Source organism: Adiantum capillus-veneris, chromosome 4 (genome assembly GCF_014529385.1).
Source record: "Adiantum capillus-veneris isolate H3 chromosome 4, ASM1452938v2, whole genome shotgun sequence".
NCBI classification, from domain to species: Eukaryota; Viridiplantae; Streptophyta; class Polypodiopsida; order Polypodiales; family Pteridaceae; genus Adiantum; species Adiantum capillus-veneris.
Genome location: NC_140934.1, coordinates 117,106,335 through 117,125,044, shown reverse-complemented (window position 1 = coordinate 117,125,044; position 18,710 = coordinate 117,106,335). Strand labels below are relative to the sequence as shown.

General features: G+C 41.4%; 1 protein-coding gene across 1 annotated transcript; it reads left to right on the top strand.

Annotated features, from left to right (window-relative positions):
• Positions 1 to 1,416: 1,416 nt before the first annotated feature.
• LOC147459868 (protein KINESIN LIGHT CHAIN-RELATED 1-like) lies at positions 1,417 to 15,222 on the top strand. Its single transcript, XM_086511059.1, has 2 exons — positions 1,417 to 3,693; positions 14,588 to 15,222. Exons 1-2 carry the CDS (start codon positions 1,598 to 1,600, stop codon positions 14,745 to 14,747), a joined length of 2,256 nt encoding a protein of 751 aa, XP_086367185.1. The 5' UTR covers positions 1,417 to 1,597; the 3' UTR covers positions 14,748 to 15,222.
• Positions 15,223 to 18,710: the final 3,488 nt, after the last annotated feature.

Here is an 18,710-nt window from a genome sequence, read left to right as displayed (position 1 = left end):
ATCGTTTCCTTAATGGAGAGGTATGTAATGAGATTTAATTATGATGCTTTGATAGTTATTTGTTGTAGATTTGATAAGTGGAAAGTAGTAGGAAACATTTGATTATTTAATAGTGGATCGATAATTTATGGACAAGTCTTTTATAAGCAATGGTTACTTTATGTTTAAGTGGATGATTGTAATCATTTTGAGCATTGATTGAAATCTATAAAAAATACGTGCAAGAGAGAAACGCTCCTTCTTGAACGGGAGGAGATTGTACCCAATGATCTTTGTCTCTCCATGTGTTATTATGCTCTTGTGTGCTTGCTATCTTTTGCATTTTGTAGGGCCATCACGTCTCCGTCTGTAGCATTTACAACACTCCTCTTGTAACCACAACGTTCATTCAAAGACAAGAGCACTACAACATGTACAATGACCTAGAATACATTACGATCTACATAGTAATATATGAGATATTTATCCCTCAAATCATCTCCAAGATACCCTTCTCAAGCTAGAATCCTCAAATTTTTGAGCTTTTAAGATCAAGCTCTCCATATGCTTGCTTTCATTATAATCTTAATTGGAATATACAAAATACTTTAGCCCTTCTCTAAGTAGACTCCTCTGCATTTCAAACTTCTAAGATCAAGCTCTTCATTAGGTCTCCACAAGTTTGAAAAATCAAAAGCCTTTCAAACCATCAAATTGCAAAAGTGAAGGATGATAGTGTAGGAGATGAAAGCCTTGTTGCATCGAAAGGCCAGAAGACTTTTGTACTCTCTTTATAAAGAGAGCATGTCTTGCACTCATCCAAGCCTCTCCCTTATCGCTTTCTGTTCCCTTGAATTTGAGGTAAGCCATTCTATTTCTATCTTCTCATACCTTTCCCTCTTTGCGTTTAGTTGATTTCCTCTAATTTTACTTCTTAAGCCTACTAAGAAAGATGTTTATGAAGATGAAGATTCCAAAGGAGTCTCAAGGCAAACATTATACATACGCACGCGCACGCGCACGCACACACACACACATATTACATTTAGGGTTGATTTTTGACGGGCAATTTACCTTATTTTTCTTGTTTTTACGGTCGTATATCTATCTATACGTTTATATACTTTCATTATAATAGTTACCAATTTGATTATTTCCTAGGGCAAATATGTGACCATGATTGAGTTAATTCCTTTATTAACGCGAATCTTCAGGGATGCCTTGGGGAATAAAAGATTAGACGGCAAGGCAGATGGCAGGTGTCGTGCAAGATTGTGGATTGTGCACACCCGAGTTCGACTCCCATACTGCTCTGGCTGTTTTTAACTCCATGTGCTGTCGCCGGCAGATCGAAGGCAAATAATAAAACTGAATACGAGCCACTATATAAGTGTATCCTTAAGTGTACTGTTAGGGCAGTGCCATTGTAATTTGTGCAAATGGAAAATTAACAAGTTTAACATATTGAAGCTCAATGCTTGAGGGTTCGAGAGCAGTGCAGCTAGATGCCTGCTTGCTTTCGCGCTTCAATCGAGTTTGAGTTTCTGCGCCGACTGGAAATCATCGACGATTGGTAGTAGGGTTTTTCTTCTTTAATGCTGGTTCTTCATACGTAAAAATGTGGCCTTCAACCGCCATAGCTAAGCTTTGTTCTGGAGGCAGAAGAAAGGCAGGTAACAGTGTTATTCATCTCTTTGGCTTATCTAGAGTACATTCACAAAGTCACGGTCCCTGTGCTGCTGCACACTATGCGACACGTCCCGAGAAGGATACAGAAAGGCGCATGCTTTTGGTTTCATTTCTCAACACTCGCCAAGGGGGACGCCTGGGTTTAATTGCCAGAAGCTTTGGATGCTCATCCTCTATCCCCTGGACTCATGACGTGGAAGAAGATTTTGAAGCAGAGCCTTGCAAGCATTCAAGGAACTACTCAAATCATGCTGTCTCTGATGTCTTTGCGCAGAAGATGTCCATTCGCATAGAGCCACCCATGGCAGGAATCCTTGACAAGGAACTTCTGAGAAAACGAAGGACTCAGCCTTTTACAGAAATGCAGAGTCTTGGAGTGGGTCTGTATCGTGATAAGCTCAGAAATTGCAGGTGTTTTAGCACAGCAGCAATGGAGTCAAGCAGGCAGGAGGAACATTTGGGAGGTTCAGGCACTGTAGCGACTGCAAATCTGTCAAATAAATCATCTGAAAAGGAAACAACAATAGTTTCTGATGAAAATCTCAATGAAGATGGAGAAGATGATGAAATCGGTATCGTTGATAGTGACAGTGAGGAGGAGGAAGATGATTATCGTGATAGAAGTATGCCAAGCATATCTTCAATGATAAAGGAACAAAGTATCGAGGCTCTCGAGGCCTCTTTGAAGGCAATGGAGAAATCGCTTCCGCCCGACGATTTGAGAATAGGTACTACGTGCCTAAGGCTAGCTCAATTATATGACTCGGCAGATGAGGACCCTGAGGATGTTCTGCCATATGCAGAAAAAGCCTTGAAGATTTTGCAGCCATTAGAAGAAGGGTCTTTTGATTTTGCCATGTGCCACCATGTGTTGGGCTCAACTTATTACAAGATGGATGAATCTGAGAAGGCTATAAGTTACTTAGAACAGGCTGCTGATTTGTTAGAAAAGGTGAGAGAAGCAGAAGCGAGTCCAAAAGCTATTGGAACAATCAGGTATGCAGTTCAGATTTTATTGGGACACTCAAAAATGGCACTTGAAAAACAAGATGACGGTCTGGAAAACTATCAAAAAGCCCTAGCTATAAATGAGCAGGTCTTGGAGCCAGGAAATCCAGATCTTGCAAGGTCTTACCAGCAAGTTGCAGAGGCATACACTGAAGCAGAAAGATATGATGATGCTCTTACCTTGTGCTTGAAAGCACTTCCCATTTATGAAAACTTTTTTGGATCCTCTTCTTTTGAGGTTGCGGTGTTGAGGCGGCTTATGGCAATGATTTATGATGATTTGGAAGACTATGAAAACCTCCTGAATCAGCACACTATCATTAGACCCATTTTAGTTAAGTTGGGAAAAATGAAAGAAGTGGCCTCTCTTGATCTATCATCAGGTAATGCATTAATGTCTCTGGATCGATTCAAAGATGCAACTCTCAAGTATAAAGAGGTGGTCAATGAAACGAAGGAGACCAGTCGTTTTCATGCACATGCATTGGTTATGTTAGGTAAAGCCTATGCTCATTTGAAACAGAATAAGAATGCTGTCAAGTTCTGCAAGAGGGCTTTTGATGCCTTAAAAGGCAAAAAGATGGCTTTGGAAGCTGCAACCAGCTTGATGGAACTTGGTTCAGTTTATCAACAGCTAAATGAAATAGAGCAAGCCTTGACAGTTCTCAAGAAGGCCTTTACAATTTTTGAGCAACATCCTGACCAGGTAGCGGCAATTGCAGAAATAGAAGGACAGATAGGACTACTATATATATTTATGGGCAAAGTTGAGGAAGGTGTTCCATACTTAGAGAGTTCCGGAACTAAATCAGAAGAAATCTATGGGGAAGATAGTGAGGAGTTGCTAGCTGTTTATAACCACACTGCCATTGCATACTTGGAGCTAGGAAGGCTTGACGAGGCTTTGGTCAAGTTTGAAGCAGCTAGATCTATAGCTGTGGAAAATCTTGGGCCTGAAGATAGCGACACAATTGCAATTTATTCCAACCTTTCCAACACGTATTCTGGTCTTGAAAGGTGAGTTTTTGGCTCAATGTTGTGATCCCTGTTTCATTCGATTTCGAGAAAGAAAGAAATGTTCTTAACTGGCCTTAACATTTACAATTATTGTTGACAACAATAATTGTAAATGTTAAGGTTGTCAACAATAATTGTAAGAAAGAAAGAAATGTTCTTAACTTGTAAGTTTAACTGGCCTTAACATTTACAATTATTGTTGACAAGAAGCTTACAATTTGCTCATGTATAGTTACTGATTGTGATTTTTGTAACTCCAAAAATAATCTTAGACAAGCTGAAGCTGAAGCTTAGTTCCATCTTCACATCTTATTCTGACAACACTAAAGAGAGATGAGCCATGGAAGGTTGTCATTTAGAAGCTCCTCAAGCCTTGCTTCCATTTTCTCACACACAAAGAGAAAGGCTCATGCTTTTACTTGGCTTTGCAGGTTGTCTATGATGTTGTTAGGTGCAGTAGAATTACTTATCACTCTTAACATAAACACCGCTTCTTGCTCGGTTGCTTAGCTACTTTGTTCTTTTCTCAATTAGATAATGTTCCTCAACCCTCATGGAGATGATAGGAGAGATGGTCTATGAGAGAGAGAAAGAAAGAAAGAAAGATTTTTAACGTCTATGTCAGGCCGAAATCGGCCTATGAGACAAATCAAATGTACATGGTGTGTATGTCATCCGTCTATCGGAAAGACAAATGAAACAAAACTGAACTGAACTGATACAAAACGGAGAGAGAGAGAGAGAGAGAGAGAGAGAGAGAGAGAAGAGAGAGAAGAGTTTAACGTCGTAGGAATCTATCCCAAGAGACCTCAAAAATCTATCCGACGAGAGTTGAACTCAAGACCTCTTATTCAAGAGGGAAATGGCATAACCAATCTACCTCACTTGGGTGATAGAAAGGTTATACCATTTTCCTCTTCTTATTAACACACTCACACACCCACACACACCCGAGAAGAAGAGAATTTTAACGTCGTAGGAATCTATCCCAAGAGACCTCAAAGATCTATCCGACGAGAGTTGAACTCAAGACCTGTTATGCAAGAGGGAAATGGCATAACCAATCTACTACACTTGGGTGATAGAAAGGTTATACCATTTTCCTCTTCTTATTAACACACGCACACACCCACACACACACCCGAGAAGAAGAGAATTTTAACGCCGTAGGAATCTATCTTAAGAGACCTCAAAGATCTATCCAACGAGAGTTGAACTCAAGACCTGTTATTCAAGAGGGAAATGACATAACCAATCTACCACTCTTGGGTGATAGAAAGGTTATACCATTTTCCTCTTCTTATTAACACACTCACACACCCACACACACCCGAGAGAGAGAGAGAGAGAGAGAGACTAAACGCTGGTGTAGGGAAGAGGGCGATTAGCCCCCCACAGACTACCAGAACAAGAGACCCGTACAATGATCAAATGATACTAAAATGTGTACCCCCTGGCTCCATATATATGAGTACCCAAGATGAGCGTCCAACTCAAGTGGGCGGGCCTGTCACTTTTTGTTCTTGGAAACATGTACACGTATATGCTCGGTTTCATCAACACAAGAGTTGCGTTTTGCTCACATACGGAAGAGAATTACAAATCCCTCCCCCCCCCTCTCTCTCTCTCTTTCGCTTGAGTTGGGCGCCCACCTTGGGCACTCATATATATGGGGCCAGGGGGGTATTGTACACATTTCATTATCATCTGATCATTGTACGGGTTTCTTGCTCCGGTAGTCTGTCGGGGGTTGATCGCCCCATCTTCCCTACACTAGCGTTTTGTGTCTACTCTCTCTCTCTCTCTCTCTCTCTCTCTCTCTCTCTCTCTCTCTCTCTCTCTCTCTCATGCTTCCGCTCATGCGCACTCTCACAGTCTAAGCGTTGTAGCTGATCCTTGTCACCCTTTGTGCATTCCGTAATTAGTCCTACAATTTTCTTTACCCCTGAGTGCTGGAGAGCCCCCCCCCCCCTCCCCCCCCGGCCCTCCTCGGCCCCCCGCCGCGGCTTGTTGGCTTGTTGGCTTGTTTTCTATCGCTTTTTCCTGTTCGTTGCCTTGTAGGTTGGTTGATTATGTTTGGATTTTTGCCTTTTGCCTATAGGTTTTAGCTTGCTTCCCTGATGTTCCGCCCCATGGACCAGTGGACAACAATGTCAAAGTGAAAGGCATCATCGGATGGCAAGATGGCAACGACTCTATTCCACGCCTCACAAACTCCTTAAGCCTCCAAAGAGCTGCCCTCCATAGAGGGGACTCCCACCAAAAGCAAGATAGGGGAAAGCCTCTTCTTAAACCCTTGTTCCCATAGCAGAGAAGACAAATTTCAAGAAGAATTTTTGAGATTCAAGAAGAAGCTTCAATCAATCGAGTCTCATAAGCTTCTTTGAGAGCTTCACTCTCTCTCTCTCTCTCTCTCTCTCTCTCTCTCTCTCTCACACACACACACACACACACACACACACTTTTTTCTCCTTTCTCTTAAAATTTTAGATCAAGATCTTTGCACCCAAGGAACTTGGCTGACAAGTATTCTACTGTATGACTTTATGACACGGAATTCCTGAAAATGAATATGATTGATTTATACTCTCTCATGTGACTTATTTGAGTGTAGGAACTGAAAGACGAAATGGCTGCAGCATTTCGTCTCATAAATCTCTATAGACATGATTGCAATAAGGATTAGTCAATCAGGCATTAGTGAGGTCCTGAATGGATCTAGATGCGATTACTAAATACGTTGCCGATAGTTATAGTCTGAGATTTGGAATGAATTTTTCTGTGATTTGTCATGTGATGTCCTGTCCTTTTGTACAAGTGCTAGATGTGTCGTGTCTAGTGCGTCGGTACCAACAGTCAGTGTCTACTAAGATAGTTTATGGCCTCTATGTCTGTTAAGCAAGCGTAATCGAGGGCGATTACAATTCTTTCAAGAGGGGGGCATGTCACAAACTGGTGACGTGGCAGAGCCACCCGGACAGACACACCCAACTGGTGACGTGGCAGACTGGCTGCCAGTACGGATTGTCGTATTTCATGCTGACTGGTTGACAGTATGGAATTCCGCGATACACACTGACTGCTGATGTGGCAGCGTATGGACATGCTGACGTGGCACTGTATGGAGACCCACTTTTTGCGTTGACAACAGAGTGCGGATTTTCACAAATTACGTTGACAGCTTTTTGTGGCAATTTTTAGACTACTTGATTTAGAACAAGTTGCTTTTGATTTTAAAAGCTTTTGGGGCTCTGTTCTTTTTAACATCCCTTGTAACTCTTTATAAGTGACTCTAGGGGCTCACTCTGCAGAGCATCTGGACGCAGAGTCTGAGAGCGAGCACTTGTTGGTCGGTTGTACTTTGCTTAAAGATTGATATAAAAATATATACCGAAAGGGGCGCCAGTCTTTGGGGCCAATATCTCCTAGCACGGAACTACGCCAGGTCGTGTCGACTCTTGTGATCTGTGAATAAATTTGAAGTGAATCTTTGCCGTGTGGCGGTAGATTTTTGACTTGGGGTGTCCCAAGTTTGTTACAGGCGCAAAGGATAAATCAGATGCACTCTTGCAACACGACTTCAGTCAGTGCAATTGAATCTTTGGACACAACTTGTTCCACTTATAAACCTTTACAATGGATGTACCTCCATATACTACTCTGTCTCAGTCTACGATATCCCTTCAGGAGAATTTAACTTGTTCCACTTATAAACCTTTACAATGGATGTACCTCCATATACTACTCTATCTCAGTCTACGATATCCCTTCAAGAGGATTTTACTGTTCGAGACAAACCAATGGAATACCTTGCAGATCTCCAACCAGTGGTCGTCACTCAACAAAAAACTCAACTCAGGTTACCAATAGTTTCACTCGAAGCAAATAAGATTCAATATTTTCTCATACACAACTCGAAGCAATGACATAATTCCTTACAAGCCCTTATTTCAATAAGAATTCTTGCAAAGTCACAAATGTGATACTCAATGCTTTTGACAAAAATGGGACAAGCTACATATATGATTAGTTTCCAGTTTGGCAAAGTAGTTATGGTCAATAATAATGCCATGACATGGGACTTAACAATTAGAGCTTTGGATGTAGAAGCAAGCAGAAATACATTTTCCTTCTCCCAGGGTTCAACTACCCTTGGGCTTTATTTTAAATGGGAGGGAATGTCACAATTGTGACTTAATTGCATCATACACTCTCTCATGGTTGCAAATATGCAAAGTGACATGCTAAGAAGGACCCCTACACTTGGATGGTCACGACTCTTCGCTGTAGGACATGCTTCTTCACCAAAAGCCATACTCCTTCGATGACGGGTCACAACCTTTCACCCAATCGTTGCAGCTTGAAACCGGCCCGTAGGGCGGTAGGCTTTGACTTTACCCGAAATTTTTTACTTTAGACACACACAGAGAGGACGTGCAAAGGAAACCTGCGATGGGAATTAACACTTAAGCACACACATGGCTCGGAAGCTAGAATGCTCCGAGCAGACGCCGACAACCTGTAGGCCCCAAAATTGGCGTCCCTTTCGGTATTTCTTTATACTTTGAGAGGGTAAACTACAAAGAAGAGTCCTGGGAATCCTTTACTTGTATCCCGCTAGATACCGCCTGTTTTGGCCAAATTTTGGCAGCATAACAGCCCCAAAACTTGCGCGAAACCAATTCCCCTTCTGGAACTCACTTCCATTGGCATAAACCCTCTGATTCCTGCCCAAAAACAGTAAATTCAGCACGTTGTATTTACTGGTTTTTACCATGTTTTCAGCCCCAAACAGTCCCTTCACTGTCCTCTGCCAGTGGGGCACTATTCCCAATGGTTCTGGCGTCCATATGGCTGAAAAACAGTCAATTTACAGCACATACACAGCGTTGAAAACGCACCTGTACAGTGAGGTTATGACCCTCACCGGTGCCTGCTTTGGAGTAGCAGTTAGCTACCCCTATTCTTGCTCAAGGAGGCTCTTGCCTCAGCACAAAAGCATGAAACCACACAGTTGTACATCAGTCAAATGAAGAGCCCTCTTGTGGGGCATCACATAACTGCACGTAGGGGAGAGAGAGGGAGAGCAGTGTGTAGTGTGCAGGGCATCACTCCTAGCACCACACTGTACATAGAGTGGAAAGAAAGCACTCCATAGCTCTTAACCTGTGACAATTGCAAAATGAGACCTCTCCCAGCTAAAAATTCAGCGCCTATTTTTCTGCATGAGGCAAGTACACAGGAAAGGCCACTTGGCACATTTACCAGCATTTGTCCGTTTCGGGGTTGTCGCCTAAAAATCTCCCGACTGGTTGCCCGGTTGACTTTGCGGCAGAGTTGTAATGTATTCCCCTGGTCATACCGAAGGTAATGACGCGAACACATTGCACGGCCCAAAATAGCAGTTTCCTAATTTTTAGGAGATGCTTCCATTGGGCTCCCACTGGTCATCTGACCATCTATCCTCATTGGGAACGCATCCAAAAGTGCAATGTGGCCCAACTGTCGGATACTTTCTGTTGGTGATCCCACCTTGACTTTATGCCTTCATTGAGTTCACTTCCTAGTATCCACCAACTTGCTAAGTGCCACAGGGGGACCTACATGATCTTGCACTGAGCCTAGACATCCTCTTACTATACGAATTCTAGTGCCGACCAACTTCCCGTTTGTGGGTGAAACTACCGTTCACATTGGCCATACAATGTCCGACCATTTGCAACTTCCAAAAGAGGGTCTCAAAAATAAAACAAAAATCATTGGAAAGAAACCAACAACTAAGGTTAGCAATTGCCACGTCCTCGTGACATAGTTAACAATTGCCACGTCCTCGTGACATACCCCCCTCTTGAATTGCAAACGTGCTCAATTGCATACCATAAATACACGCCATTGATGATCTTGTGTTGTTAGCACTCTTTTATCATCGCATGTATCCGCAAGGAAGGTCGTAACACATAGATACAAATGACTTAATGAGACCTTCATACTTTTGTCATTTCCATCTATTACACTGAATTCATATGTACACTTGATGTGCTAGCTCTATCATTACCCCTCCTTTGCACACATTGGGTTGTGATATAAGTAGGTTGTAACAAAGGCTTCAAGGTAAAGCAGCAATACATTTGGTGACTCTGACAGTTCATGCTCTTCCATCCACTTTGCCTCCATAGGCGGATAGTTCTTGAACTTCACCAAGTAGCGTCTTGCAACCTGTCCTTTAACTTTTTTGTCCTTCGAAGAGGAACCCTCTTCCATAATGCCCTTCCCTTTGTCGGTCATATTGTACTCTTGGTCTTTACCCAAAACAACCGAGGCTCACTCTTTGAAAAAAAAGTGATTGATGTCCCGGCAACGGAACCTTGAAACCGGCCCGTAGGGTGGTAGGCTTTGACTTTCACCCAAAATTCTTTACTTTAGACACACACAGAGAGAACGTGCAAAGGAAACCTGCGACAGGATTTAACACTTAAGCACACACATGGCTCGGAAGCTAGAATGCTCCGAGCAGACCCCGACAACCTGTAGGCCCCAAAATTGGCGCCCCTTTCGGTATTTCTTTATACTTTGAGAGGGTAAATTACAAAGAAGAGTCATGGGAGTCCTTTACCTGTATCCCGCTAGATACCACCTGTTTTGGCCAAATTTCGGCAGCATAACAGTCCCAAAGCTTGCGCGAAACCAATTCCCCTGCTAGAACTCACTTCCACTGGCATAAACCCTCTGATTCCTGCCCAAAAACAGTAAATTCAGCACGCTGTATTTTTTGGTTTTTGCCCTGTTTTCAGCCCCAAATAGTCCCCTAACTGTCATCTGCTAGTGGGGCACTATTTCCAATGGTTCTGGCGTCCGTATCGCTGAAAAACAGTCAATTTACAGCGCATGACCCTCACCGGTGCCTGCTTTGGAATAGCAGTTAGCTACCCTTGTTCCTGCTCAAGGAGGCTCATGTCTCAGCACAAAAGCATGAAACCACACAGCTGTACATGAGTCAAATGAAGAGCCCTCTTGTGGGGCATCACATAACTGCACATAGGAGGGAGAGAGAGAGCAGTGTGTAGTGTGCAGGGCATCACTTTTAGCACCACATTGTACATAGAGTGGAAAGAAAGCACTCCATAGCTCTTAACTTGTGACAATTGCAAAATGAGGCCTCTCCTAGCTAAAAATTCAGCGCCCGTTTTTCTGCATGAGGCAAGTACATAGGAAAGTGCCACTTGGCACATTTTACAAGCATTTGCCCGTTTCGGGGTTGTCGCCTAAAAATCTCCCGACTAGTTGCCCAGTTGACTTCGCGGCAGAGTTGTGAAGTGTTCCCCTGGTCATACCGAAGGTAATGACGCAAATATATTTTATGGCCCAAAATAGCAGCTCCCTAATTTTTAGGAGATGCTTCGTCTTTTATATAAGGAGCCTATTTTCCTCAGTTTTCAAGCATTCATTCAATCAAACAACGAAAAGAGAGTGTTCATCTCTTGAGTCTCTTGACTTCTATTGTTAGGTCTTATATAGACATAGACAAAGGAAGAAAGAGATTTGCCAGGATTATAGATGATGTTGACCATATCTTGGCTAGATTTTCTTTTGGATAATTTATATATAACAGTCGGTGGCTACTTTTTCAAGCAAACAATTGGTATCCCTATGGACATCAATTTTGTTGTTTTTCTTGCTTGCTTCTATCTTTTCAGCCATGAATTTGTTTTTATGGAGCGTCTTGTCCTTGCTAACGCTTGCCAATATTTTTGCACAAGTTATGCAATGTAACATGCTTTGTAGATGATCTTTTTGTTTTCGACATTCTTTCTTTGTGAACTTAATTGTACCACAAATAGTGATTGTTGTGCCTTGTTAGACCTTAAGATTTTTCAAACTCCCTTGGGATTGGAAGTATATATCTTTGATAAACGCCTTCAACCGGAATATGCCAATCTAAATATCATCTATATGCCTCACATTTCTTTGAACGTTTCTCTTTTAGCTAAATATGGTGTCATTTGCTCTCAACTATTTAGATTTTCTCGTCTTTGTTCTAGTTCAGTCGTGGTTTCTTATTTCTTCACTCGTTGAGAAAGGATACTCATTGAAAAGAATCATGAAAAACGTTCATTTATTTTTGCATCGTAGTAAGTTTATTTTCAATGCTTCTTCCTTTGGAATGTTCAAGATAATCAGTAGCAAATTCAATAAAAGTGGGGAGCTTAAAAGCCCACTTATTGTTTGACTCCGTAACACACTATTTTGATGTTTAGATCTTTAGTGCTTCTAGTATTTTTACTCGTTTGACAAATGCTAGCCTTTATCATGGTTGAGTATGCCCATCACCTCCGGAGGGTGATAGAAACTCAATTGGTTAGGTTGATAGAGTACGTTCAAAGCATGAATGAACTCTATACAAACCTGCACTTATAGGCTCTTGGGCACTGACGACGCGAGTAAGGATGTCATAGCTGTTGTCCAAGCTATGCATGATTCAGGTAATAATCTTATTCTTCTTGTTTGGACAAGGAGCGAAGTTGAGGTCACGTATTGTCTCCAGTGGACATCTCAATTCCAATCTGCTCGACTCCAGAAAGGTCCTCCGACATTAGAGAACACTTGCAATGCTACATACATATACAAGGCAACTGTGGAGAAGAGAGATCAATGAGGTAGAGTGTGACCGGACGAGAGAAAGAGAGAGAGAGAGAGAGAGAGAGAGAGAGAGAGAGAGAGAGAGAGAGAGAGAGAGAGAGAGAGAGAGAGAGTCGCTGTCCTTTGCGACTACATGAGTCACCTGCACACTGTCTTTGGTCATGCTCATCTTCTCATATAGTGTGGCTAGCAGTTTGCTTTTTACTTAGTAGAGCCGGTGTTCAGCATGGATTTCTCACTTGGGGATCTGTCTCATGGTTGATGCCGATGCCCGGACCGCATCTTTTCTACGAGGGCTCAGACACAGATCTAGCTCTTATGCTTACCTCGACTGGTTATCGGCGAGGGACTTTGGCTATGTTACCACAGATTGCTTGGTAGGGGGATCCTAGGACACGTGATGAAGTTTTTTCAATCATCACTAGCATTACACTATGGAATGCTTGGAGAGCTCGTTGCTCCACAGCTCCTTCAGGATACCCTCACTGCTATTTGGCTGGACATCATTCACACCCTGATTTGGCAGTGGGATTCTTCCTCAGGTACATCTCGAGCAACCGAGGCTCGTCGATTTGCCTTCCTTCGGCGTTGGGCCCGATCTCCACTCTTCTTCACACTTACAGGTGGCCAGATTACATGGCATTATGCCCCCCCTCAGTGGTTTCTCCTCCACTCATCACACAGACCACCATGAGATTGTTCTAGTCGAGTTGTCACTATAGTGGCTCTCACCCTTACATTCAGCTTGTACACCCCACGTGATAGGCTATTTTGGCATCCGCTGGGGATTATATTGTACTCAGTAATATACAGCCCTGATTTTTCCAAAAAAAGAGAGAGAGAGAGAGAGAGAGAGAGAGAGAGAGAAGAAGAAGAAGAAGAAGAGAATTTTAACGTCGTTTTAGAGAGAGAGAGAGAGAGAGAGAGAGAGAGAGAGAGAGAGAGAGAGAAGAAGAAGAAGAAGAGAATTTTAACGTCGTAGGAAACTATCCCAAGAGACCGACGAGGGGAGTTGAACTCAAGACCTGTTATTCAAGAGGGAAATGGCATAACCAATCTACCACACTTGGGTGATAGAAAGGCTATACCATTTTCCTCTTTTTATTAGCACACACGCACCCCCAAGAAGAAGAGAATTTTAACGTTGTAGGAAACTATCCCAAGAACCTTAAATATCTATCCGACGAGGGGAGTTGAACTCAAGACCTGTTATCTAAGAGGGAAATGGCATAACCAATCTACCATACTTGGGTGATAGAAAGGTTATACCATTTTCCTCTTTTTATTAGCACACACACACCCGAGAAGAAGAGAATTCTAACGTCGTAGGAAACTATCTTAAGAGACCTTAAAGATCTATCCGACAAGGGGAGTTGAACTGAAGACCTGTTATTAGAGAGAGAGAGAGAGAGAAGGCTGCATATACAAGTGACCAAGGGTCGTCTGGCATAGATCTGACATGCCTTTGATGGATAGACCCTCGGTACACACAACTGCTACTGCTACTGCCATCTGCTCTTGCACACAAGACCATTGACTCCGCCTCAACATAGGCAACATCCACATGGTGAACTGGAATCACACCAAAGTGTATCTTCTCCTGGCAATGAGATGAATCTAGAGAGGATTTACGACTCAATACTGCCATCATATGGTTGCCCTCTAGAATCCTCTGCTCTTATAGGCCTGCATCTGAGATAACTTGCCTCTGCATGAAATCGCCCGTCTGTGGGCTGCCCTGAGAAGAGAGTGCCACCAAGGTGCTACTCCGTAGCCTCTACCTGATGGTGTATGGCTGCCCTAAAGACGCAGGTATGGCTGCTCCTGCTCCCCAAAACCGCTAGGGGGACTGCCATCCCATCTCACAAAGAAGAATAAGAATAACTAATCATGATTTATCAAACAAACATAACTTCATTTGCCGCTCCTCCACTGTCTTCCTTCTTGATGTCAAGGTTGGTCCTGAACTTACAACAGGAATATTAATCCACCGGTGCTCAAAGCAAAATTTCACAGCTCAGGCTGCACCAGAGCTGCAGACATGAGATCCTTACGTTGCAGATATTTTTCTTGCATATAAATATGTGTGTGTGTGCTTGCGTGCGTATAAATCAAGTACACACAGAGACATGCAATCCCCATCCCCCCCCCCCCCCCCCCTCCGCATTGTGCTGCGTGCTGTCTGTTTCAGTACATTTCATCACCATGTGAGATCCTAAAACTGATGCAATATTTGGGAGATTTTTTTTTATTACAGGTTTGACAAAGCAATTGAATGTCAAAGCCATGTGGTTGATGCTTTGAAAAAAGGAAAGACAAGCTATGAGGTCTCGCTACAGGAGGCAGAGGAGAAGCTCAAGGAATATAAAGTGAAGGCTCAGTCTGCTAGGAGCATTGAAAGTGGGAAGGCGACGTAAAAATTAACCTGTTTTTGGTACTTAGTCTTAGTTCTTCATAAAACAATGAAACCTTGTAGTCGACGAGCCAGAATGAAACCTTGTAGTTGAGCTACTCTGTGCAGACAAAGGCGGCCTACTTGTAAGGGGTTTGAAGTTTTGTACATTGCAGTGGTGTCTTTACCTTGGGAGATTAGTAAGCAATTTTCACCAGCATTCTCCGTTATAGAAGTGCAATTTTGACTGGCGGGTAGGCCCCCATGATCAATTGTGCAAGGAAAAACTGATTACTGAATTTTTGTAAGCAGCAAATTAATGAGTTTTAGACAAGCTTTCTGAAAGACCGTATGATGAACAAGGCACCTTTGGGATAGATCTGATTTTGACAAAATGTTGACAGCTATTTGATATGTATTATAGGCTTGACTGGATTGCTCGCTCATGAATGCTGACAAACTTTCACATTTCAGCTTATTAATGAAGCTTTTTCCATGTATCTTGTCGGTTTTAAAACATTGATAGAGCTGAGATATTTGTCTTTTCTTGAAGGCTTTCACGTACCCATATTAATTTTTTTGCTAGAAAGTTGACATGCTGCAGAAGCCCATGTTCAGTACTCTTGTTGGATGCTTATTGTAGTGAATTTGTAATCTGGAGCATGGCGAATTCTGCTTTTGAGATGATGCTATTCTCGCGCGCGTGCGCGCTGCGTGCACACACAATCATTGTACTAAAACCGGTACTCACCTCTTCTTGAAAAAACCTTATTCCTACCCAGGCTTTTCTAAGGCTAAGATATCATGGGAGTTCCTTTTGCAAGAATTGGTTCACTTGGTTAAGCACTTTAACAGTGTATTGTGCTTTCTTAGAGTTTTTTTTTGCATAAAGCCAAAAAGTTTTGACCTAGTTGTAACTCTAAATTGTTTTTTAAATGGCACTTTGACTTTGGTAGCTTGTAGAGGATTATTGAGATAAAACTCTTTGCTAGATTTGGAACTGATCATGAATTCTGATCTTATCGACCTCAAAAAAAAAAAGTGTTTGATTACACTAATTCTTTTGGGATAAATGTACTTTTGGTGGTTGATCCAAACTCTTGGTTCTATCATGGCAATGAGGAAATGGTCAATCCGATGATGCAAATTGTGTAAACCTTTATTGCTTTACCATCTATCTTTGTTAATTTGATGATGAGATTTATGTGGACCTTTACCATCCATCAATGTAGAAATGGTTAATTTGATGATGAGATTTGTGTAAAACTTTTTTTATTTACCGTCCAACATTGTGGAAATGGTTAATCTGATAATAAGACTTGTGTAAACCTTTTTTGATTCATCATGACAATGTGAAAATGGTCAATCTAATGATGAGATTTGTGTAACCTTTTTGATTTACCATCCATCACTGTTTGATTATACTAGTTCCTTTGGGATAAATATAGTATTGATGGTTAATTTGAACACTTGGTCGTATCATGACAATGTGGAAATGGTTAATCTGATGATGAGTTTTGTGTAAATGTTGTTTTGATTTACCATCTATCACTGTTTGATCCAAACACTTTGTTGCAGCATGGCAAAATGTGGAAATGGTGAATTTGTGTAAACTTTTTTTGATTTACCATCCACCACTAGTATATAGAGTTAATGTACACTTGAAAAATTGGATCATCAAATGTTTGGAGTTGAAAGTGCCTTGACTCATTCTCTTGGTGCCAGGCTTGTCATGGAAAACTAGGAAAGATGTTTCTTTGGATGATTTAAGCCCTTGATTTGTTACAAACTAGCAATAACTCTTTTTTGACCTAGCCAACCATAACATAATGATATGATTACTCTGTATTTTACACTACCTTTTTTTATTTACTATGGAGTAGGAATTTTGGGTCGTAGTGTCCTAGACACATTTTTGCATTATGCAGTTAAAGACCTACATGGTAAGGTTTGTTTGGCACATGTTGGGAGCAACGTGGTTTAGGAACTCATGGAGTTTGGTTTAGCTAGTGTGGAGTAAAGTTTATGAGGGTCCCTCTCACTCATGTAACTGAGTGGTTCCAGTTACCTCCACACACAGGTACATTTCGTACTTGAAGGATGTTCTTTTTTTGGACCTCCTTCTTTGAGACATATTCCACATGTGGAAAATATGAGTCCTGGGACTCACATTGATGCTTGTTATTTCAATTATGTGTACATAGTATCAGAAAAAATTTCAGTGGCAAAAAATTGTCGGGTACATAGAATGACTTGTTAATGCTACAAGTGTTGCTAAACAAGATTAACGGATGGTTGTTTATGTATATAACAACACTACGTTAGGTTAATGAAAATGTACACAAAGAACCTATCGTATACACATCAAGTAACCAATCATACAAATCTACAAGTGTTGCTAAACAAGATTAACGGATGGTTGTTTATGTATATAACAACACTATGTTAGGTTAATGAAAATGTACACAAAGAACCTATCGTATACACATCAAGTAACCAATCATACAAATGCTCTCTAGAACCTACCTCTAACAATCTGTGTCAACATGCATGGATTGAGGCAAGTGCCAGATGCTAACTTTGGGAGTGATTGATCTATGTTGGAGTTGTGAAAAAGCAGTGATGTGATAAATTTATTTCATGCATATATAGAGGGAACTCAGGTGCTACCATCACATAGAGTAATTTCATCTACAAGTCATCACATAGAGTAGCTTCATATAAAATCTTAACATTACACAGAAGAGGAGGAGGTGTATAATTAGGACTTGGGTCATTGCTCCATACACAAGGTCAATGAGTCTCTTGCTCTAGAAGAAGCATTGGCTTGCTTGGCTATTGCAAAGCTCTAATTGGGAAATCAAAAATTCAGAAAAGTATAGTTCATCATCAAGAAAATGAGATTTAACAACTTTCTACTTTGCATTGTGAGAACCAGAAAACAATTTTTCACCACACAGAAAGTACAAGTCTTGCAAGAAAATGTGCGGACCTTCCAAATGAAAGATACAAGCTTAGGTGCTCGTGTGCAAAAGAAGAAGCTACGGAATCTTGAAACCTTGAAGGTTGGCTCTAGCGGTTTTAAGAAAACAACCCAAGCATTGAGATGAGGATTGTTAACCTTCTAATTTATTTCACCTATACATGGTTTTTTCTTATGGTGTTTATGCTTTCTTTGTAGACATACTATATACCCAGACAAAGAAAACATAGATATGAAGGCTAATGTAGGAAAATAGTTGAAGCCATTGATAACTAGTGGTCTTGCAAAGGATGTAATCCATGACAAAAAGTTTAAGGTTTTGTAGCGGGATGTTGTTGACAGTTCTATTTCTAAGAATGCGGTGCCTGCCAATGAAATAAAGGGAACACTTGACTCCCTTGGTGTAAGTAAGAGAGGGTACATAGCTATTCATCTCCTCCATGTTTGTTAAGAAGGGACTAAAGCCTAAACCTTTACCAACGGCGGCAAGTGTTTGGAAAGAGAGATCAACTCAACCATGCACATACATACTTCATTGTATGTCCATTTCATATTAATGGTATTTATAGATCTCAAGGAACAACTGCAACCTATGATGAGTAAAACAATATCTTCATGGACCTCACTTTGTTGCAAACTAGAATGGTTGAGTTCTACAATGTAAACATTTGAAGAGATTAGTGGCGTTTTTCATTTTGTTTTGAAGCTAATGAGTGTGAGATTCTTAAAGAGAAAAAACTAGAGCGAGTCACAATAACATTGATGAATAGTGCTCTTTCAAAATTCCCTATCGATAATCCTTCATACTTTAGTGTACAATCAGAAACAAACATATGGTGGCTTGGTGCTTTTCACATAATCCATTTCCATCTATTCTTTAGCTCCGACGAGCCCCCTTTTGATTTGATTTTAGATTTAATTTCACATCTCATAAGGATTTAATCTTGCAAGTAAAGCAAGAAGACCATGAAATTTTATAGTGGGTGTTCCATCAAACCCCTATTC